The sequence below is a fragment of the Falco rusticolus genome, chromosome 8 (assembly GCF_015220075.1).
Source record: "Falco rusticolus isolate bFalRus1 chromosome 8, bFalRus1.pri, whole genome shotgun sequence".
In the NCBI taxonomy this organism is placed as follows: domain Eukaryota; kingdom Metazoa; phylum Chordata; class Aves; order Falconiformes; family Falconidae; genus Falco; species Falco rusticolus.
Window position 1 is genome coordinate 60,668,266 of NC_051194.1, and position 24,386 is coordinate 60,692,651.

General features: G+C 38.4%; 1 protein-coding gene across 1 annotated transcript in view; it reads right to left on the minus strand.

Moving 5' to 3' along the window:
- The window catches only part of COL5A2 (collagen type V alpha 2 chain), a 113,202-nt gene that overhangs the window by 25,949 nt on the left and 62,867 nt on the right, over positions 1–24,386 (minus strand). Inside the window, exons 7-24 of the mRNA XM_037397972.1 lie at positions 21,110–21,220; positions 19,291–19,368; positions 17,225–17,269; positions 16,663–16,716; positions 15,951–16,004; positions 14,488–14,541; positions 12,039–12,092; positions 11,244–11,297; positions 9,995–10,039; positions 8,742–8,795; positions 7,827–7,871; positions 4,732–4,785; positions 3,001–3,099; positions 2,508–2,552; positions 2,307–2,405; positions 1,816–1,869; positions 606–713; positions 55–108 (exon numbers count right to left, since the gene is read on the minus strand). Coding sequence (XP_037253869.1) covers positions 55–108; positions 606–713; positions 1,816–1,869; positions 2,307–2,405; positions 2,508–2,552; positions 3,001–3,099; positions 4,732–4,785; positions 7,827–7,871; positions 8,742–8,795; positions 9,995–10,039; positions 11,244–11,297; positions 12,039–12,092; positions 14,488–14,541; positions 15,951–16,004; positions 16,663–16,716; positions 17,225–17,269; positions 19,291–19,368; positions 21,110–21,220 — 1,161 coding nt within the window. The remainder of the gene's footprint in view (positions 1–54; positions 109–605; positions 714–1,815; positions 1,870–2,306; positions 2,406–2,507; positions 2,553–3,000; positions 3,100–4,731; positions 4,786–7,826; positions 7,872–8,741; positions 8,796–9,994; positions 10,040–11,243; positions 11,298–12,038; positions 12,093–14,487; positions 14,542–15,950; positions 16,005–16,662; positions 16,717–17,224; positions 17,270–19,290; positions 19,369–21,109; positions 21,221–24,386) is intronic.

The window sequence follows — 24,386 nt, forward strand, 5'->3', positions numbered from 1 at the left end:
TATGAAAATTTAACAGATGACGCAGCAAAAGACAGACACCTTAATTTCATTTACCTTTGGTCCAGGCAAGCCATCCGAACCTGGAAAACCACGGTTACCAGGAGCACCCTAGGAAAAGTCATAGGTACAAGATTATTATCTTAATTTTTATGTAACTTATTGAAAATCAAGTCCTAATTTATGCTTTAGGGGTTCAGTTTATTTCCTTACCACTTTCTTACTTCAATACTTCAAACTTGGGGGTTTTTTTACCACTTGGAGTGGTAAAAATAGCAGCGTTTCATTCCTGCACGCTGAACAGTTCCTTCTATGGGAACAGCCTCACTGAAAGCGAGGTAACCATTTGTACATGTACAAAAAATCCACAATATGATCATCATATCTCCATGATTTCTCATACCATACTAGCCTGTGCACTGAATCCACAAATGGAAATATTCAATGTAAAAAATAATGCACAGTATTAACTACTATTATGAAAACAAAGTTTGACTACACCCTCAATGAAACGGTAAGAAATGTAAAGAAAATTCATGGTTAGTTCAAGAGGTTTTTCAGCTTAGCAGTGCATCTGTCAAGACATATTATTCCTTTGGATGGCTTACCCTCTCTCCAACTGGACCTGGTGGACCTACTGATCCTGGATCACCTCGAGGACCTCTTTTCCCTTCTTCACCTATAGGGCCAATGGGACCCTGGGGACCTTGTGGGCCCTAGTGAAAGTAAAAATTTTTTGTAAAATATTACAAACATCGTTAAGCTCACCATTTCTCAGGTATATTGAAACAGACTGTCTTCTAAACATCGTCAATATTTTTCCAAATAAAGAAGGAAAAAAAAAGCCAGGTTTCGAATCAGTTAAAAAAATAAAGCTTTTCAGCACCAGCTTCTCTCTTGTACAATGTTTGTAGGCTAATATATCAGTAAGAATTGCACTATGAATAAACTGTAATTCTGCAGTCTGGGTGTACAGTGCTTCTTATAATCACCTTTGTGCTCAGACACAACAATTTCTGTTTATTATTATCAATTATCCAAGCTGCAAAGGATTCAAAACTCATTGAGATTCTATTAGAAATTCTCAAAGGAGAAGACAGTCAAGTGAGGGGTAAGGAAACTTACTTCACCTGTATTTGTCAGTTATAACCTGACCATTTAACTACTGACAAAGGAAAACTAAAGATTGGTTGACAAGTCAGACTGACTCCAGCTCTGCAGAATCACTTTTCTTCCAAAATTCACATGCTTACATCATGGAATAAGCCATGTTCTCAAATAATTGTTCACAAATATTAGCTGTGGGCTAAACAGCTATTCATACCATAGATGTATAAATATGTATAATATTTTAATGTATAAGTACAATATAATTAATATATACATAATTGCATAAGTATAAAATGTATTAAATGTAAGCTCAAACCAAAAAGGACTTTTGAATTATGATTAGCACACACACCTGTGTGCTCTTAAATCTCCAGAATCACATGAATCCATTTCATATGAGATGAGGAAATCAAAATACACTCATTCCGTGTGCTACAGAAACCTCACTAGATGAACTAATTGATTTTTCTGTCCTTGAGTCCTGCAAGGCCTATATTGGGTAAGTCATTTACAACATGAAAGGATGTCGTCCTTCGCCATTCCTTGTAAGTACTGTCCAGCCAGGTTCACTGTGGTTTGTCTTCCACAATAATTACTCTCGTGATCTCTGAGCACCAGAAGTGTCTTGAAAACTGTAAGAATCTATTCAACATACTCATACAAGCCTTTGTGAACCCTTTTCATCTTACAAAGCTTATGGAGACTTACAGGTTCACCTTTGGGTCCTGCTTCTCCCTTGAAACCTGGGACACCAGGGTCTCCCTGAAGACAAACACATGAATAACATCCATAAAGTTAAAACTCTGCGTAAATCATTTGGCTATTTTGTATTATGCTATGAAACAGAAAAATATTTCCTAATTTAGTAACTTGTTGTAGGCAATATAATAGGATGCTTATAATTGTTTGTTTTCTCCCTTAGTGTGCTGTTTATTATGATGTTATGAAGACAAAAACTTAAACGAGACCATTTCAGGGTAAAATCGTTACTGATTGTCCAAGTTTATATAGACATTCTTCTTTCTTAGACCTTTAAGAAAGCAAAACCAGGATTTTGGACACACAGAAGATTCACAAGATCCACATCTCAGCATACTCACTAGCAGGCTACTATTTAAAGGAACCCCACTGCCAGTCAGTTTTAGTTTCATAGAGTGACACATTTGCAAAACAATACAAAGAGAGAAAGACATGGTTACCGGCTGGCCTCGAATACCAGGTGGGCCGGTACTGCCCTGTGGTCCTGGGGAACCGGGGGGACCTGATAAACCCAGGGGACCTTCAGTGCCTGGAGATCCCTACAATCAGAAAAAACGGCAAGCACAGTAAGGAAACATTATAAGAATAAACAAAATAAATTTACTTACACAATTTCTTCAGCAGGTGATACGATTACTTACAGTAGGGCCCTTCGCACCTGGGGAACCATCCGTCCCTTCGGTACCCTAAAGATAATGTACCAATCATTAACATTAATGTTCATGAGGAGCGTATTGATAACAAAAGCAGAAGATTGTTATTTTATCCACTTTACAAGACCAGACAATAAAGGCTATTAAATAAACACAGCAACATATGGCCTACATGTGCAAATAACAAAGCACACAAGTTAATGTGATTTTCAGTCTTTAAGATCTTGTATTTACACTTGTTTTAAAGTGCTTCTAGGATTGAGATTGTATCAAGCTTTGTAACTTCCAGTTTCCCAAGCTGTTTTAATTAAATAACAAAAAATTATTTTCAACAAAATAAGCGCAAAACAAATGAATGAGACCTTTCCTTTCCTGGGAAAAAAAGTACTTTGAGTAAAATATCCAGTGGAGCATTAAAATCCCCTATAAAGAGGCACCATGCACAAGCTGAGCAGGGAGGAACTCAAGTTAACATACTTACAGGAAGACCTTGTGATCCAGCTGGGCCCTGTGGACCCGTTTCACCTCTTTGTCCTTGAGGACCTTCAGGACCACGAGGACCTGTTGGACCTGCTTCACCCTAAGATTTCACATGAGAAAACAAATGGAGATTATTTTGCTCAAAAAAAGCAATTCTACAAACTAAGGAGGAATACTGAGTTTATAAGAGAAAAACAATCCAGATTTTGAAATCGTTTATTTTCCTTAAAATATATTATTGCTTACTTAATTCTGCTTCTACTACTTCCATGTGAATGTAAACTTTAAAAGGACCAACAGATTTTTTTTCTCAATGTATACAAGGACAAGAAAACTTCCCACAGAGAAGCAGCACTATAGCCAGTGGCTCAAATCAGATCAAACATTTCTCTCTAAAATCCCTGTATGGATCTGTAATTTGAAAATTATTTTTAGTTTCATTAACAGCCAAGGCCTAAGACTGAGAAATGATAACACATCTGGGTGGGGGTTTTTTGCACGGTACAGATTAGCTTACTGTTGCAGCACTATATTGAATATAAAATCCCTGTACAATTGGACTGGATGCTCCAATGAAAAAATTCCTCCTAGCATCTCCTTTGAATTTTATCTTTATATAGGAAAATTGCCTTTTGGAACTGATGGCTGTGAATATAACATCTTCGTAACTGAAGTCCACATCTTCATTGCATAGTCTGCTTAGTTTTTCTGAGTTCAAAACATCTATTCCAATTTTACATCATCTGATGATCAAACTTGAAGGTAGCTCCTCCTTTTCAAAAGCTTTCATTGATTCAGCATGTGACAGCTTCTCCAAACATTTGTTTAGGTATTAAGTCATGCTTAGCCACACCAAAACATTTTATAACATGGACTAAAAGTTCTATCATTTAATTGTATTCATCATGTTAATACTCTTAGTAAGACTTGTTTCCAAAAGACTGCTTCGTGAATGTTGCCAGCTTCACAACACCAAACATCTGCTGAACTTGGCTACCTGACTAATTGAGAGTTTCTTCTTATATAATTTTTTCCTATCACGTTTTAGGAGTGTAAAGGAACAAAGAGGAACAACTGGGTGGAGGGCAAGTATAAGAAGTAAAAGCAAGCTGTACAAGTTGTCTTGCTGGTCTTTGTGGATGTATTCTCAAGGCTGGGGTGGGGGAAAATGGAGCACTTTCTTAAAAAACAAGAGGAAAGTCCCACGGTGACAGCACTGCGCCAGTGTAAGGTTTCCATTTCAGCCCAATCACACAGAGCCACAAAACGTGACATCTTAGTTTACTCTATCATGATGAGCTGTGGCACATCTCAGCTGGGGTTCAGGTGTCTGCCTTACCAGTCTAGGTCATCTCAAATGTGTTCTCAGCCAAAACTAGAAATTTCAGCACTAGGAGGTACTGCTTCCATACTATCTTATGCTAGTCTTTACAACTTGTAATAATGCATTTTGTTATTCCTTGACTATACGGGACAAGATTTCTGAGGCACAGCTTCTAATCACCCCTTAGCTCAAGCAAGAGAGAAAGCAAAGTCTCCTAACTGTGGTGAACTGCAACTGCTTCATTTGGTTTCTGATTTCTGTCTTCTCTCTCAAGGTCTTGACTAAGACTGATTTCAGTGCAACTCTTAGGGACCTGTGAACGTCAGTCTGATCAATGTGTAGTCCAGTACACGTTTTTTAATTCCGTGCTGTTAGATATAATAAAAAATATTTAATTTTTTTTTTTACCTTTACACCGGGAGCACCTGGAAAACCTGGAGAACCTGTTATGCCAAGTGGGCCCTATAAAAGACAGACAGACAATGTTGTTTAGATCACACAGATTAATATCCAGGTAAATATGGTTCTGGGATTAAATGTATTTGTTAGTTATAAAACTTTTGTTCCAAAATAACAATAAATATATTTTTTCTAAGTGATATACATACGTTTTATGGAATTGTGGTGCAGTATTTTAACCAAGTCTTTACTGACTTCAGCAAAGTTACAGCTCTTGATTCATCTGTTAATGCACAAATTGCAATGTACACAGCTGATAATTAATGTGGCAATTGTTTTTCAATTTTAGTTTTTAACAACATATCCTCTTTTTATATCTACACTACTGTAGTATGGTAATGAAAAGATCAGATATTTGTTAAGTGATCACAATTCGCTCTACAGAATGTAGCAAAGGAGAGTTTCAAGTATTTAAGATCTGAAATAGTAATCCAGAAAAAAAAAAAGATAAATACAAGCCACATTGTCACTGAAACAACTGGGCTGCTAAACATGATTTTTGAGGCAAGCAACATGACAAGTGAAAATATAATTAAAGACCATGCAACTACATGCCCTACTTCCTACTCTTCTGTGCCATAGAGATTCCCAGCCAAAATCATTTGCAAGCACTAAAACATGGGGTTTGTATCAAATTTTCAAAGCTGTATAGACAAAGATGTAGAGCAGAGACAGTTTACTGCTTGGATCCTTGTGCAGAGATCAGCAGGTATTTCTGGAAAATGTGGAGGAAAGGCTGGGTTATGCTAGAGGTACATCTCCAGCTCCCAAAATGGGTATAGCTCTTCCCAAACAGCCTTGTACCTTGAGGTGCGCGATGCTGTATCTAAGAAGGGCTGACAGCTTGAGCAGACCAAAGTATTGATGTGACTAAACTATTTCTGGTTCTAGAGCAAAATTCTTGGCGCACTGCACTTCAGAGGCACACCTTATGTGGCTGTGAGGATCTGAAATTCCAGCAGGGATGCAAACAGCTGGGACTACATTACATGGCAGACTGTCCAAACCCATGAGAAAGTGAAGTTTGAGGGTATACACTTGAATATACCTGTATGGGATGATGCAAGTCTTGTTTTGTTAAATAAGACTTCCAGTTAAGTCCTTTATGGGTAAATTTGTAAATTGTTTCCTTAACACCTCCTGTGCTGAATAAGACATCCAACAGATCTTTCTACTGCATTATAAACCCTCTGGATGGCGGCACACAGTGGTTATAAATATTCACTACAACGTGGCTCCCAGATGATTCCTCTTTATCCTTTCTGATTTTCTGTCTTTTCATAAAATATGATGCATACTGTAAAAAATGTTCTACGCAATAAAGCTTTGCTGACAAACTTAATAAGAACAATATGTCCCACTAAGCATTAATTACAGACAACGTTTCTGCCATGACCTTGCACTGGATTTCTACAGAACTGAGGTAACAGCCTACTAAGTATATTTTTTGAAAAACCTATGTTCCATTTTATTGGATCACAAATACATGTCAGCCAAATCTCTTGTTGCAGGAAGAATTCCAGCATTACGGTGTGCCACTGCACTGACCCAAAGAATAATGCATTTCATCGACACTTCCCCCAATGAGAAACACATGCATTAAGTACCAGCATCTCCCTTGTGACACTACATGGGATTTTACCAAAAATGGTAGCCAACCATTATCTGGTCTAACTGAAGCTGAGCTCATATTTTATGCCAAAGAAAAATTTCAACCCTTATGTAGAATTTCATAGCTCGGCACCCACCTTTTTTTAACTTCTTAATTTGTTCTCAATACTGAAAAATCTTTTCATTGATTGAAAGCTTCTTCTGACAAGTTACCCTTCTTTCATGAGATACTAAACAATTCAGCTTTGCAGCTTTTAAACACACTCATTTTTGAGCTTTATTACAGTTAATTATTTCTTAATGAAGTTTTTAATAAAACAGTCTGTTTATTAAGATGACACAGGTAAATGAATTTCTCTCAGGATTTATATCAGTATTAAATAAAAAGTACGCACAAAAATGAAATTTTAATTGCAGGCAGGTGTGTTTGGGGGGTGGGATTTGTTTTTTTCTTTTTAAGTCTATCAGCACAAAGTAGTAAAGGTTAAAGTTAGCTACATCAACAGGCAGAAACTGTCCACCACATCCTGGAATTCGTTCTTTCAAAAAAGGCAAATAAAAAAAGAATACAACATTTTTCAAGTGGAAGCTGGCCTTGCACAGATAGCACAAAATAATCACAAGCTTTCGTTTGCAAAAGCAACACATAATCAGCTGTATATATGTGAATAATTCTGCTGGCTTCCTAATACTCACACAAATTCACTCAAATGCATTTTGCAAATGCACTGTGAGACTGGATTGTAGGATTGAAACCATCACCCTTTGATACACCAACATCCACATTTTAAAACCACCACAATCACCTTCAGCCCTATTGCAATCATGTGAGAACTTCCATAGTCACGCATGCCAGGCATTCCCAGTTTGGCAGACATTGACACATAGGCTTCTGGTTCTTCAGTTCAACGTGTCCACAATTAAATTGTCCATATTTAGGTCCATAATTAAAAGGTTATCTTTTACACATTTTGTAATGGATCAATTGCAGGTAGCAGGTTCTGCTATCAGTGAGTGACATTTCTTACTGAGAATGGGTACAATCTCACTTGCCAACTTTGTATGTGAAGGCAGATATAATAAGCAATTGTAAACTGTTTTATATGACAGTGCGTATCTTTAAGGCATTTATCTCCCTGCAATATGGACCTCACTTCATAGAAGCAGCAAAGCATCACCCCTCCAGGGAAGATGCTACTGCCTCCTCCTCTGCAAACTAAAATCTTTAGATGAAGCCAACCACAGCGTATCATTTCTCAGAGGACAGCACTAAAGCTGAAATGAGTAGAAGTAGGAATCGCTTACAGATAATTCCAGGTGCACTTAACTGTTACCAGCAACTGCCAACAATATTTCGTGCTTCTTTTGGTAGTGTCAAAAGGCATGTAGGAAATACACGGTGAAAAAAATAGGTGATGAAGAAAGAATCTTACCATTGGCCCTGGCTTCCCAGGCATACCATGCTGGCCACGTCCACCCTAGACAGGAAAATAGCCAAGACAGAATATTTACAAAAAGTCTAATTAATTTTTTTTATTATTTATATATCGTTTTATAGCATTTTTGATAACAGCCTTACATACTAAAGCAATCACGGACATGCTGGATTGCAGAGCCCTCCAAACACTGGCATGGAAAACTTCTGGAAGAAATTATGCTCCCCTTCAAGTTAATGGATTTTTTCGGGTTTCAGGGAGGCCAGTATTTTGACAGTGTCATTGTATGGAGCACATAATGTAAACGGAGCACATAAAAGTCATGGGGAGAAATGCCAGAAAAAAAAAAATACTTGACACTGGATGTAAAGCAACAGAAAGAAATGTCTACTCAAAAATGACCTCATGTCAAGACTAATCTCTCTTTTTGCTAAAAATCAAAATATTTTTTAAGATGACAGCTTTATCACCTGGAATTAAATTATAAGACTTAAATTGAATGCATAAACTTTCATTTTAAACCTTTTTCCAGAAAAAAATCAATACATATTATTTCTAGTTCAGTATATTTTGGTGAAAATACCCTCTCACAAGAAATTTTGCAGAAGCAAAGATTACATTTCTGTATCACAGACAAAAGTGTTATGAGGGTATTTGCTCTCGTGGGCAGCTCTGGTATGAGAAATTACCACACAGCTAGCATTTGCCTTTTAAAACTGTTTTTCACTTTTGAAATTTATAGTAAAGGTCTCACACCACAAAACTTTGCTCAGTCCTAACTTTCTTAAGCTACAGCAGAACTCATCACGGAAGTGACTAGCAGTCACATGAATAAATAGTCAGGCTCAAGGATTTAAATTTAAGTAAAACAAGGGAAGAATTACAAGGAGAGAGAAGGAAGATCCTACTTACAGGGGCACCCTGTGGTCCAATTCGACCTCTTTCTCCTGGCATTCCTCTAGGTCCCTTAAGAAAGGACAAAAAGTGCACCATTCAGGAGCTCATCACGGCAGAATAACAGAAAGGGGAAAATATAGTTCACTTCATTTTTTTTCCCCCAATAGTGAAGAGAACATGTCACCCCCTCTTATTTTTATTTATTCCTTTGCTTCTTACTTTTTTTTTTTTAAACATACTTGACTTTTCCTTTGCTTCAAATAAGTTTTGCACTGCATCGCTCTTCAGCGGTCTGCTTAGTCTTCTTTATTTGCTTTTAATAAGAATGTGATGAGGTTCACTGAGACTACAGGCATGATAAGGACAGATGATGCGAACAACAGTTACAGAACCAAATTATTTTTTTCCCTCCTGCAGATGTAGCTTATCTTGTCCCATAGCAGGAAAGAAGCAGCAGCTTACATAAATCCCTGCAGCCTCACAGGCTTGCCTAGTGGAAATTTAATAGACTGTAATTTCTCTTTTCCTGTTCCAACAGTATTTCCAGGTTTTTAAACACATTAGAATAAATTCTGTATGTGCTCACCAGGGTCAATAATGCAATCTCATTTAGTATGTGCCATTCACAAACTAGGTTCCACTGTAGGGATATGTTACATTCTGCATGACACAAGATAGTGCTTCACTCAGAGATGTCATTATCTGATATCAGAAAGGTTCTTTGCTTCCAGAAGTGCTGCTGAGAGTTGATTTTTGGCGTGTTATACTGATCACAAGTATTCAGATGGCCAAAACCACATTTGAATGAATACTACTCTGAGAACAATTTTCTCCATTTCACTTCTATGTCATGCATGCTTATCCTCACCATAACCTCCCAAATCTGCTGTCCGTGGTGTTCTTAGCTAGTGGCTTTCTGACCTAAATTATTCCATTTCTACCTCAGTAACCTAAAATTTTTCTCATCCATATCACTCCATATGAAGCATCAGCATGTTAAAAAAAAAAAGTCATCTTACATTTACATGAGTAAGTAAACAGTCACATAACCTACATTCAGGTTTCTGTTGAGCCCTCTCATTTATTGTTATTATCTATGTCTCTGAACTGAGAAGAGTAACAGCTTACAGTGGACCAAATTTACTGTTAGAGTAATAGAAAACAAAGCCCTAATTAAGAGAAAGTTCCAAACCCCAAAAATTCCTATTGGCAGTAACATTTACAGTCTTAAAGCCACTTCTGTAATATCCCATGCACATGACACTCACTAGAGGACCCGTTGCACCCATGGCACCTGTTGGTCCGGATTCTCCCTAGAAATGGAAATGAAATGACAAAATTAGAGGAAACGGGTTAGTGGGAAATGAAGTCACATGTATCCTCTGTGCTTATGTTAGACCTAAGAGACAGATCTGCATGGTCACCTGTGTGCATCAGGGGCACTGCTCCCCAGGCAGGTGGGAAATGCCATATTTACATGTTCCCAGTGAAGCAGATTTAACTCCTACCTGTTCCTACCGCACTGCCCACACCACCTATGGCACTGTCTCTACCAAGCCTGCTACTGTTGGTGCCTCCACAGAAAGGAGTAGGCAATCTCAAGAAAGAAGTCTTTTTTCTTACACCAACTCTCCTTAACAACCCATTTCACATCTAAATTTAGATTTTGGAAGATTCACTTCATTTACTATGTTTATAACCTAAAGGAATAGTTCTGTTCCACCTATGGTTACCACCAAAAATTTTTTAGCATCAGTGCTGATCACTGTGGAAAAGCCAAAAAAAAATGTGTTCTATGCTCCTTTAAAATAACTTTTAATCCCTGTTGTAAGGATTGATTCCAGCTGGCTATCCTGTGTTATCACTGCCTTGAGCTGAAGTTGTAAGGGTGGTGCCATTACCAGTGAGGGTCAAAAATTCTAAGAGAAGGAAATTGTTAGGTGAACACTAGTCAGCTTGATAAAATACTTGCTCTGTCCTTTCCAATACCAGTTTCTTTTAAGCCAACCTCTAGTTTGGTAACCCACAAGAGAGGAGTCAGGTTTTAGTTATGAATTTATTTTATTTTAATATGTTAAAGAAAGTCAGGAAACTGGTTTTCCTCTCGCAGCTTGGTCACATCAAGCCAACAAGAACCACAGACTGCCCGAGTGGAAAACTGCAAGACGTGCATGGGCTGTCTGTTAACAGATTTGTTGCCCTGGGTATTCTGTAGGTGTCACAGACAGGCTGCAGTCAGTTCACCCCGTGCAACCAGAACTGAGCCCCAGCTGAAACTGTGGCTGGTGCTGTTGAACTCTCTTACTGTCTAAAGCCCAGACACGTCACTGTGTGGCAGTTTTTACGTGGATCAAATGCACAGTAAAGATGGACAATCCCATGTAGCCTCCCCAGCCCACACAACCCATGCTGACAGGAGAGGGTACAAAGCCATGTTCAAAAGATCTACCAGCTTCCATTGTTTTGGCATTACAGGACACAAGCTGAAGCATTTAGTTCTTTGGGCTGTGAAAATACCTTTGCTCCAGCTGCTCCAATTTCACCTTTTGGACCGTCAAGTCCTTTCAATCCCTGTAAGTTATAAAAACATGGAGAAATTACATTTATATACATACACGCAGAGAGCATTCCAACTACTATTGTTAAAATACCTCAATACTAAAGTGTTAAGGATGGATCTGAGGTGGCAACAGTAAGAAAGGAAAAAATAAAGAAAAAAAACCCCACAGATGGAATAAAGTTTTTAAACATTTCCTAAATGGAAACCATTTGTACAAGGTACATTTCCTTGGATTTGGTTTCCTTTTTAAAACAAGAATGTTTGAAAAAAAAATAAATCCTAAAACAACAAGGAGGAGGCTCTGAGCCACAGGAAACCTATTTATTCCTCCCCAAAGTAAAATTCTGGCCAGAAAACTTGGTAATTTGTAATCACTCCATGTCGCAAACATATCCACCTCTCAAGCTCCCCACCCTAATGCAAGACTTGCCAAAAAGCAAGAGAACTGTCAGGTTTGTGCCTCCTGAAGCTTGGCAGGGCTCATGCAAGCTCCTTCCAGATTCCCAGAACATTTGAAAATAGAGTGAAGAAAGCACTAGAGAATATTATACAGAGGTCAGCTTAAAGGGGAACAGAGCGCATTTTCTGCAAAGCCCTCCTCTCACATGCCAGTAATTGTGCTACAATTGGCAGGTCTACTGTGTAGTCAAATTGACCATAAAAGAAAAAAAAAAAAAAAAAAGTTCAGTATCTTTACACTGAAACTGCCTGGAAACATCGTCTATAAGGAGAGGGGAAACCTTGTCTCTTACCCTGTGACCCTTGAGACCCGGGAGACCAGGAGCACCAGGAAAGCCTCGAGGCCCCTAAGTAGGAAGAAGGCAAAACCCATTACATTTTGATTTCTGCAGCTAAACCTAGCAATAACGCTGCTAACAGGGAAGAGGGTAGCAGCATTAATACCAACACTCCTAACCCTCCCTCCCCTTGGTGACATAATACAGCGAGGCATAGCCTTTGAGCGCCTCACGGATGATATAGCCCAACAAGCTATAAAGGACTCATTTTTTTGAGTCTTTGAGACTAAGACAGTCTCAGCATTATGCACATTTTCACTGACATGAAAAACTTTATCATTTACATCAGTGTACATTCAAACCTCAAATGTTAATAGAAGTAATAAAATAAAACCAGTGCTAGAACAAGAGTCGAGGCTTTATATGGAGAAACCTTAATTAAACAGAGATCAAAACTCAGAGGTATGACTTAAAATAAAATAGAAAGTGAGATCGAACTGCACACTGTACATGTTCTTTCAAAACATGTCAGTCAAGTAGCACGATAAATAACTGCTACTAAAGCGCATTTAGCAATTAAACCACAGCTGCCTTGCACTGTTTCCTACCAAGTTTCCCAATTTCTTTCTCAGGAAAGACTAAGTAACGGAAGGGAACCTCATGTCAGAATACTGGTCACATGAATTTATAATAGAAATCACATTAACACCTTCTCAGATAACAACAATTCAGCAAACTGCTTCAGCATATCATTTCCTCCTTGATGGTATCTCTGAATCACAGTTCTCAAAAAGGTTACACTTCATACATTTTAGAATAGCAAAAAAACACACAAAGCTATATTATAGAAAATGAAGCATCATGAAGCAACACTGATATTCAGAAGAGCAAAAAAGAGCATCTGAGATCTCAGCATTAGAGAACTTCAGCCACAGACAAGCTGCTCCCTTATTAGCATCAAGGAATGTGCGAAAGGTCTTTGTCTTCCCACAGCCAACTATACGCATAATGTTTGATCATGAAGTTCAGTGGGAAATTACTCCACAGTGTGCAGACACCTAAAGGGAAAATGACTTTATAAAGGTATGAAATTTCTGGAATTAATTGATTAGAGTTCTTGAAATTATTTATACTCCGTGAGTTTCTCAGTGAAGAACGAGCTCTGTTGTCATACAAGGTCTTGCATGTAAATTATGCTTGTTAAGCCTGAATGTAGCCCATAAAAAGCATTTATTTGGCCCACACTCCGTGGTATATGTATAGCAGCTTACAGAACTCGGGCAATTGAATGATGAAGCGCACACATGGGACAAGTCACATGGCAAGGAGGCAAATCATGCACAAGGGGAAAGAACCATTGGGTGTCCCTAGCACTCTGTGAGCCTTGCCATTGATTAAGAGATGGCAACTGTCATGATAAACTATCAGGGACTTCAGTGCTATTCTCTAGAGTGCTCTGCAATTGCAACAAACTCTTAAAGATTTTTTTTTTGGTGTCGGTGTGCAGTTGCAGTATGTCTTTCCTTCATTAGAAAGCCTCCTAAAAGATGTTTTTATCGAGCAAAACAGCTTGATCTGAACAGAACAATACTCCACAGACTACACCTGCCTCAAACAGCTTAGAAAGCATTGTCTTTGATCCATCAAACTTAGGAGGAAATCTTAGGAAACAACAATTCCTTGTTAAAAACTCAGATCTCTCTCCAAGAGATCGTAGCTCCAGTTGCTAACAAAATTGCCAGGCAAGAACTGGACACTTTAAAAGAAAAAGAGGCAGCTCAAGAGGTGATGTGAGTCAGGTGGCTTCAATTCTGGGGTTTATCTGTCCCCTTTTCAGCCACACTACAGCTCCTTTCCAGGTACAGAAACTTGACTAATGAAGGCAGAACTCTTAACAGGGGCCAAAATGTTTTTCTTTTATTTCTAGAGTGACCAATGGCAATTATCCTCTGGAATACAAGTACATATTATTTGGAAACCCTTTAATTGCATTTGCATATTGAAAAAATATATAAAACCAAATTAAATATGTCTATGATAAAACTGCCTTTCCCCTCGCCCTTGGACTGCTTGTTATAAAGGTAAACACTGAACATAAAACCGAGGTAAAGGTAAACAGTGCCACTCCAATCTGACATCATTTTAACGACCTCTGAGCACTTCCTGCACATGGCTTTGAGTGACCATGTGAAATACTGGGAAATGGAGTGTAATTGGTGTGTGCTATCATCTGTTTGGTGCATATTTCATCTATAGAACAGCTGAAACATACACATGCAAAATGCCTCTCAGGATTAACTCAAGGACCTGTCTGGTTCTGAGCTATCACTCATCTGGATCACGAGAGTAAGCTAACACAAGTACTTCTGAAATTGAATGGCAGAGCTTTGCACTCATTATTAGAAGAGAGAGTGATGGCATGAGTATGATTATTTTGCTAAAATGTAAATTATCTTTCTCTTACTGGAGATCCTGGAAATCCAGGCTCACCGGATTGTCCTGGTCTACCGGGTTCACCCTAAGGAAAGAAAGAAAAAAAAAAGAAAAAAAAAAGAAAAAAAAAAAAAAAGGAACACATGAAAATAGCAAATGTGAAAATTAACTACTCTTATCACTCTTCCATTCAAACATATGCAGACATTCACATCAGTATTATATATTTTTTCTTTGCCATAATGATTTGAGTGATATAAATCCACTGCACATGACCAGCAACGTGCATTAGACACACTATCTTAAAAAAAAGGGTTTTAACAATGAATTGTGAGAACTCCAAACTGCATCTCAGCATCACAAGATGGCACTGCAATGTAGTTTGCCTGTGAATTAACGAGGCAACCTTTAGACATTCTCACACAGAGTCAAATTGCTTTACTTTTCCATAGCAAAAGCAACTAAAACTGTATAATTTCATTCCAGGTTAGCGACTGTTTTTTGTGTGATGCAATAGGAAAGAAAATATGGTAGAACCAAATGAGCATGTTTCAAGGATTACTCTAAGTCCTCCAGAGTCACAACTAAACATCCCTGCAGGCCGCAGGAATATGAAAGGTTTCAGGAGAATATTTTCTGGACAGAGAGGAGGTAAAGTGCTTCCTTCACGACTGCAATCAAATAAAATCCACACATACATTGGAAACAGAGGACATTCTTAGAGCAGTATGGAGATTTGGCTTCATTACACTGTGAGTTAACTCCTTCCAAAGGTTCTTATAACTCCTTGCATGGTTTAATGGGAAAGTCGCTGTTACACAAGCTATGGTGATTTTTATACTACAATGTCTGTCTGGCATCTGCAGTCTTCAACTCACTTCCAAGTTACAAATTACAATTCAGATGGATTTAGTGTGCTTTGCAAATAAATAATATACATCTACAGGTAAATTCTTATGCTATTTTGTGCAGTACATATATACTTTGGTAACATAATACATACATTTTACATATATGTGTATATACATGGATAGAGTCATAAAATCAGTTACAACATATTATTAAGAAGTTAAACAAAATGAAATACTAAAATGTTATTATCCTGATCCAAGCGTTTGTTATCATTACAGTTCTTCTATGTCATCATGGAATCCCAAAGAGAGGCGATGCCTCCAGTTGCCCCCTCGCAACTGTGGATTATTATTATGTCTGATTTCAAGAAAGTCATCTCAGCTGAAGAACTGGTTGCGGCAAGAAATAATAAAGAGCCAGTGCTTAAACCTTAGGTATAATGGTGACATGTAAGGAAAAGCAAGTAGGGTTTTGAAAAGGCTTGCTAAGATTTATAGTTATGACACTGCACTTAATGAGGAGTAAGATTACAAAGAAAGATAAGTAGTTACAACAGGCACATCTGCTGATTAGGCAGTCTCAAAGATGCCAATTGTTTGTCTTATTAAAAGTAAAACAAGATACAAAGAATAACAAACTTACATCTTCACCAGGTTTGCCTGGAGGTCCCTCTGGTCCACGAGAACCAACTGGACCCTAAGAAATAAACATTTGTAGAGAATACAATTTAGCCATCACTAAAATATTTATTTGCTCCATTTCAAAGTCTGGTTTTATAAAAAGAGATGTAGCAAAAGGATGATTTTATGCCTAAGCACAATGTCTTGATTTTGTGGTGTTCTTTCTAACCATCCTGTCCCTAAGAAACCTGCATTGTGTTATTTAAAAACATAGGACAGATTCTTTAGGAGAGAAAAAAAAAAAAAAAAAAAAAAAAAGCATCCAAAAATCACAATTGCTATTGTTCCAAATCTCTAGCTCTTGCTTTTACTTTTGAATCATTTTATTGCCTCCAAAACCGAAATATTCTTATTATCCTTTGTGTAAGTTACACTACCAGGTACAGTTTCACTGATGTTTAGCCATCCTTAGTCTGCATAGTATAATATATATTACATTATAGTATAAACATTTTAAAAAATTATTGTCTATACTATAGCCATTATTATGCATATTCAACAAAATTCAAATTTTCTGATTCAGGAAAACATGCTTTTAACATCACAGCTCTTGACTGAAGTTATTTAACAGCTTTGGCTGAGAGAATGCGAAGAAAATACCCGTTCAGAAGTAAGGAGGTATAACATATTGCTTGCAATTTTGTTGTAGAAATGTTTGTATTTAGTGGTCTTACCATAGGTCCTGGATCCCCAGGTTCACCAGGTGGGCCTGTGGGGCCAGCGCCACCCTAAAATTAATGAGAGATGAATACAGTTACAAATTAAAAAAAAAATATTGTAAGGATATATATTAAAATCACAATCAGGGAAATCACAGCCCACAGGACAATCTGGATTCTAGTTCAGAATCAGCTCACATTTTAAAATGAGTGAAAGCTGGATACTAGAATCCCTCTGACTTTAGATAAGCCCTGTGCCATACACAAATACCATGGGAAACACCACCATGCCAGTACTGAAATCAGAAGAGTCACTATTTTCATTGCTGTCCCCTCAATAAAAAATGTGTGTTGGGTTAAAACCTTGTTAGAGGTCTAATGAATTGTTCTTTTTAATCTCTGTGCACAGAGTACATCTGGAGCAGAGCCCCTGAGAGTGGTATGATTAGATTCTCCTCTCGACGATGCATCATTGAAGATGGACATTGCCTCAGAGGTGGACACACATGCTGGTTACTCTGTGCTTGACCTTCACCTCTGGCCAATTTTCTTAAATCCCCTGAGGTGAAGCACTTACTTGTTTTCCTTGGAGACCTTGAGGACCTCTTGGACCCACTGGACCCTATTGAAAACATAACTTGTTACACACTGGAAAACACCCTTGCCCAAGTAGTTCCCCAAGTAGTTCCCCAAGCTGCTCCAAAGACAGCAAAATGGCTTGATAGTGATCTCCCAGGTAACATTTCTATGGTCAAACCCTCAGAAAGGCTTTTACTCAGGAGACTGGCGAGATGAAATACAGAAGCAGACCGAATGGAAATCTTCAAATTCAAAAAGCCACAGGAGTTTAAATCCACTAGCAGCTGAAAATATGGGCTTGCTTCCTTTCTGGAAGTCTACAGAATCAGCCAGAATAACAAGGTTGCCTGTGTAGCTCCACTGAAAAAAAATGTAATAACAGAACAGACTTGGGGGGAATAGTCTTGCCTTGAAGGGAACCCCATCACTCAGATTAATCTCATAATGGAATCAATTACAAAATAAATTAATGCTGCTGTTCTCAGCCATGAGCTGAGAAGCAGCGATGGAAGGACCTATTTTCATGAATCACAGAAACCACCAAAACAGCTTCCAAATGACTGTGGTTTGTTACAGAAAATTCAGATTTCCCCTTAATAGGTTTCATAGGATTTTTAGGAAAAATAGTATGCTTAATTGTAACTTATGAAGTAAACGTAACCTTGTTTGAAATTAATTCTCTTGCTTCTAGCAATACAAAAATATCTACAGCAGCCAACAACTTAAATTTTGAAAGAGGCTCCAGGTTTATGTCTTTTACACACAATTCATTAATTTTTACTGATTTTTACAAAACAGCTGTAGAAGGGTTAGTAATAGGTCATTTAAAAATTCTAATTGACATCAAAACAAAACAAAAATCAATGGTTCAGCTGTCAGTTACTCAGTTCACAAGGAAAGGAAAAAAGGGTTTTGCAGAACACAAGGAATCAACCCAGACAGTGAGTGCCAAACAGCTTCAGTAGACTTTGTGTAAGGCCTTAGAGAGACCTAGATACACTAATATCAAAAGGAACCATACTCAAGAATGACAAAAGAAGAGGCAGAATAAGAGATGAAATGCCTCAAGACAAATTGAGTGAAAGGATTAAGCAAAACGATGGAGGGCAACAGAATAAGACTTGTGGAACAAATCGTTGTACGCGCACACAACAAATTTACCGAAGAGAGACAGTTGTAAAAAGGGAAAGCAAAGAAATCACCACAAAAGTCAACCCGAAGGCAAAACATCAGATTAACTGTAGAATCTTTCAAACGTGACTAAAACCAAGATTCAGGTGGACAAACTCATGGACAGTACAGTTCCTAAGGGATGGTTTCCTTAAGAACGAATGTTCAAAGTAACAGCAAAGAGGGTAACAGTATTTTCAAGATATCACAATGTGATAAACACATGTAGTGAGAAGAGATGCTATTCAAAAACAACCCCTCGAGTTCTAGCAGAGACAACTAAGGGTGGTGAAACTGCTTTCACAGATGGTAAAAAAATCCCATGTTCCCATTAAGTCAGCAATGCACTAAAAGTAAAGGGCATATCAGGACAGCGAGAGATGCCAGTGATAAAACTGGACCTACTGGAGAAGCAGAATGTCTGCCTTAAAATAATAAAGCAGAGCTTTCAGGTAAGAGCTGGTTTCAGAATTTTTGTAATTACTACCAAAACTAGCTGTCTTTGATGTTACAATGTGAAAAGAAGCCTTCAAAGTTACTTGTTTATTCTGCTTTGTGTTATACCTCGCACTTTTCAGTTACTCTGCAGTGACTCAAGATAGGGGAAAATCAGGAGCTGGTTTTCTTTCTTGTACCTTACTGTTAGCAGCTGTTATATTTCAGGAGGGAAGGAAGACAACAAGAAGCTAGAAGTGCTGGGGAGGGGAAACTTTTCATTTAATAGAAGAATATTTTTCCACTTTTTTCCAGGTACTGTACAAAACTGCACTAGAATCCAATGTACATCCAGGTTCTAGAGGCATAGGAAGTTGAAGAGGATGAATTCCCCTCTGGGTTTTTGCATATGCACTCCACTGCCACCCTGTCCTAAGCACGGGGCTAATCTGGTCTTACCACTGCACCAGGCATCAGTCCCATCTGACTGCCGAGCCCAGATTTCTCATCCAGTCCTGCCATCTGAGCTGAAAATGGCTGAAAAAGATAAGAAGGGTGATTTTAGCTGTCAGTCATTTTGATGGTTCATAAGGCAGAAATCTATGTGACCGCATCTTCATTATTTTCATTGGCTTTGCAGCACTAACAACTAAATTCTTGTTTTAATCATTAAAATAGAACTTCTTTCCTGTAAGTTTGAGGTGGTTTAAGGCTTCAAAGGCTGCTCGAATGCATCATATTATCTGCTTACTATCTGACTGTATATCCACTTTAATATTAAAAAATGGGAAAATGACCTAAAAAGAGGAAAACCTCTCATGAAATTAATTAGATTCCTTTTACCACCACCTAATTTAAATCACACCTTAACTTCACCTGCAATATCCCTTTATGCCTTCTAAGGCTTTCATTTTTTCCACTCACCCTCCTTCAAATTTAGAAATATCTTCAGCTAAATGGAAATTTAGCTGATTTCATGATTGCAAATGAGAATTTTTAAGCCTGTTGCCCTTATGCAGCAAAACTGAAGGCCACTGCTGTTCACGCCAATTCACAGAGACAAATGCGTTGGAGCAGGGAGAACCCTCAGTGCCCTCCTTGTTCCGCAAACACATAGTTGAAATCAACAGTTTTATTTTGCTTCATTCAAAGCCAAATCTTCACTCATGGCAACCCAGAGCTTACAGTGGCTGAGGAGCAACAGCACAAATGCCATTCAAGTCTTCCAAGAGTTACAGTTTGTTCCACATCAGAATGGTCCCCAAACACATTTTCTGCAAGGCTGGAGAGTGCCTAACTTCAGAGACAGGAGTACAAACCAAAAATGTCTTCGATCTCTGGCCACACCTATTCCTTCACATTTTCTGTGGACGCCTATGAAGGATGGTGGTCCAACACCCACCCTGGTGCTTCTGTGACTCTAAGGGATTCCTCTGTGCTGAAGATATTTACTTGGGCTGAATCTGCTGGATTCAGGACTATTTGGAAAAGTGGTTAAGTGAAGAAATGCTGCCCAAACTTGCAACCATTGGCCTAACATGAATATTTATTGCCAGTATAACTCTACTGTTTTCAGTAACGTTGCAGGAACAATGGAGTGAGAAATCAAACCAGATATCTTTGAAACGGTAATAAATGTGTAACTGAGTATTCTTGAGAAACTCAAATATTTGTTTAATTATCAATCATAATTAGTGTTACATGGAATCTGGGAGGTGGGGTGGTAGTGGAGGAAAAAGTCTTGCAGAACACCTTGTCTGTATGTCTGTATGGCTGGTTAGCCCTGCTTTTCACAAACAATTCCTTACTTAATCTTCTCAGTGTTGGTCTGAGCAATTCCAGCAAGAAGCATACGTAACCACATTTTAGTTTCTCTCATCAGTCATTCTGTTATTTATAGTTCATCTCTTTTTTTTTTTTTTTTTTCTCTCCTGTATTCCTAAATTGGTACACCTGTTTCACTCTACCCAGATCCCTTGGGTTTAAGTCAGGTGGAAGTAACAGAACCCTACAGAGGGTTTTAGATTTGGGCACCTTGCCTTTTCTAGATGCTAAAACCCATTGCAAAAGGTGTGTCCTTTCCAAGGTTTCTCCCATTCAACTTGTCCTGGTTTTTGGCAGGACTTTGCACTGCCACTAGCTGCTGTGCCTCATGACTGGGAGACAGAAACTGTGGACACTGCCCTCCATGGTGAAGCAAAGAGAAGTTGTTCTTTATATCACGTGGATCTGGCCCAACACTCACTTCACTTTCTGCTAAAGCAAGTGTAAAACTTACCCTGCTTAGTCCATCTGGTCCTGGGTGGGTAGGATGCCCTGGAGGACCAGGGTCACCAGGCTGGCCAGGGATACCAGGTTCACCATCAATCCCTTGAGGACCACGAGGGCCCTAGAAAAGAAATCAGAAATGCCAATAGCGTGTCAAGGCTTTCATTAATATCATTGAAACTGCCAAACAACTGCCTCATTTTTAATAAATCTGTACCTCTACAAAAATATCTTCAAACAAACAACATCACTCAAGACCCGCTCCTACCTTCAGATCAGCAACACTGGGAAAAATTAGTTATACATCCAACACACAAGTAAATTGCAGCAATTTCTGTCACAGGCTTTTTTAGAAACTCTGGCTTCCTATCGTTCCTTACTACAGCATACTCTTCCTGAAAAACTATTTGGCTTTGTACAAGATATAGAATACCACAAATTTATTTCTAAAGTACATATAGCTTACATTAGTATACACACATACCCATAATCCAGCATTAGGCTGGTTTTTTACAGCCTCCTGACATCATGGGTGGTTCAGACAGCTCATAATATTGCTGAATTCTCAATGCAGTTACACTCCAAATGTGCAGAGTAAATCCCCCAGTGTCGATGTTCTCTCTAGCTACTACTCGCAGGACAGGCTGGAAGGCCATCCCACTGCTCCCGTTTCGGTCCACCTACTTTTGATTCCTAAACTGCATTCATCTTACCTTGCGTCAGAACAAAAATTAAATATGGAAGCAGCTAATAAAACATTAGTGGAACAAAACCAATAGCAATAGAGCCAATAAAGATATACTTCAATCATAAATACAAGCTTCAAAGTGCTTGTCACTACCGTTTCCTTCGTTAGAATAAAATGCTTGGCTACAGTGAGGAAAAATTTTATACTGTATAATGAGCTCTTCTTTTTAAAGGATCTTTAAACATAAAACTTTGGAAGCCTGGCTCAGTGAGTCATCTTTACAAACACAATTATAAACTGACAGATTGCTTGTATTTTCATGAGATGAGGACTGTGTTTCCTTGCAGTCTGCAAAACGTTTCAGTGGAATTTGTGTCTGAATTAGTACAATGTGAACTAGTATGGTTCACACATTAAGGAAAAAGCATTCCCTTGGGAAAGGGCTCCACTGAGATAGCACTGACAGCAGGATTCCTGAAAACTCCCAGTGAATGAGCTAAGCCTCTTAAATCTCAATCTGTCTTTATGGTCTGAAATTCCTCCAAGCCTAGCAATCGGGGGGGGGGACGGGACGGGACACGGGGGACGGACGGAATTTTTTCTTATAGCCATGCACGTAACACGCACACACCCTGCTTGCTACTTGCAGAATGAGTTCTGAGCAGACGGTATTCTGAAGTACATGATAATGAGAAGATCTGTGCGTGTTGGATGGAAGCAGAAGGTTCTAGCAGAAAACTTTATTATGTAGCATTTTTATATAAACAGAAGTACACTGCCAAAGCTAAAACTGCATACAAAGGAGGAAAAGAGTTCTCTTCTGTTGTTTGTTCACAAAAAGAAAGCACAGCTAAGCCTTAGAGAAAAAAACACAGCTGCCTTTAAAGAATTAAGCAACTTCTATACTAATTTTCAATATCCAAACCAAGAGACCTTAACAAAATCTGATATAGAAAATGGTCTTTTTTCCACTTCTTCTTAGAAAAAGACCTATTTTTCAGTCACCAGAAATCAAACTGCCTCAAGAGTAACACTGCAACCCCTCACCTCAACACCCAAAAACTCAAAAAAGGACCTATTTTTTAGTCACCAAAAATCAGCCTACTTAGAATAACACTGCACCCTCCCACCAAAAACCCCAAAGCATGTTTGTATTTGTAGGTGGCAACTAACCAGCAGTATACAACCAATCTTTGGGGGGAGGGTTGTAATAAAATATTTATTTATTTATTATCATTTATCTATTTATATGTATATGAAAAGAAGTCCTTTCATTTTCTTTCAACAGCTCAAGGTTGGGGGGGAGGTGTAAAAAATAAGGGAAAAGGAAAAAAAAATTTCATATAAGCCACAAGGTGGCACCAATTAAACACTCAATTTACTCATTCCTGCTCACCGCTGCTCTGTTCGGGAACTACTACAGCTTTTGCCTGTAATGGACTAAGAGGAAATGTAGATTAAGGTAGAATACTCTCAAACTACTATTTTAACTGCTACTGCAATTGCAACTGAGTGTAAATGCCATATGGAAAACAAAAAAATATCAGTGGTTCCATGGATGCTCGAGCTTATTTTCTGTCTTCAAAAGATCATTTGTAAAACACCTAAAATTTTATCGTGCTCCAAAATTCTCCCTCCCTAGATGCATTTTGCAAATGCAGACATGCTATTCCCAAGTTGTTGCTCTCTCATTGTTACACAGACAAATAATCTGAAGTAAAAAAAATATGCTAATCTTCCTGAATTCATTTTACACCCTAGGGTCCTGCTTTTGTAAAAGTCAGAGATCCACAGCACAGCTGAGTTCCCTCTGCTCACTAGTCAGGAGGAGTCCATTTAAAGAATAAAAATAGATTGTAAAAAAATCCAGAGAAAGAAACAAATGACTTGGAAATATGCTCAGTGGTTTTGTAATATCACCAGTCAGTAACATATTTACCCAGGCTAATTTTATAAAGGGTGTCTGTACACAGTTACCTGCTCCCTAAAGTATTTTAAACAAGTTGCAAACAATGTGCAGAGTTGTTTTCATAATATATACTGCAGGTGTGAGCTAACATATTTTTTTTTTGCCACAAGTATAAATGAAAAGTCCTGTGCTGGCAGTCCCTCGGTATCTAAAAGCAGTACTCTTTGGCCTCAGACCTACACACAGCTCACCAGAACCTTTGACCTAACATTTTCGAAGGAGCTGACTGCTTCCTAATCCACCGATATTCCCAGAAAGCACTGTAATAACCTGTGTCAAGGGAACTCACACCTATTTACAGCCTTTTGGCATTTTAAGTGCTTCTAGCCGCCCCTCTGTAGAAACAAAGGGTACATGGCACAGAATCAGAAATTATTTAGCATCTCATTGATAATACTGCACATTAGGAAAGCGCTTCAGACGCCTCTATAAATACAGTCAAGATTCCTCCACGCACCAAAAGATTTCACAATTACTCCCAGAATTTTTTAAGCATCTTGGTACTCATCCATCAGACAAATGTCTTATGGTGATCCTGGGAGCAACAGTGGCTTGGCATCCACCTCTAAGAGGAGACACGCTTACTCCAGCTGCCCGAGAAGAAGTGTCACCACCAGCTACGGACAACAG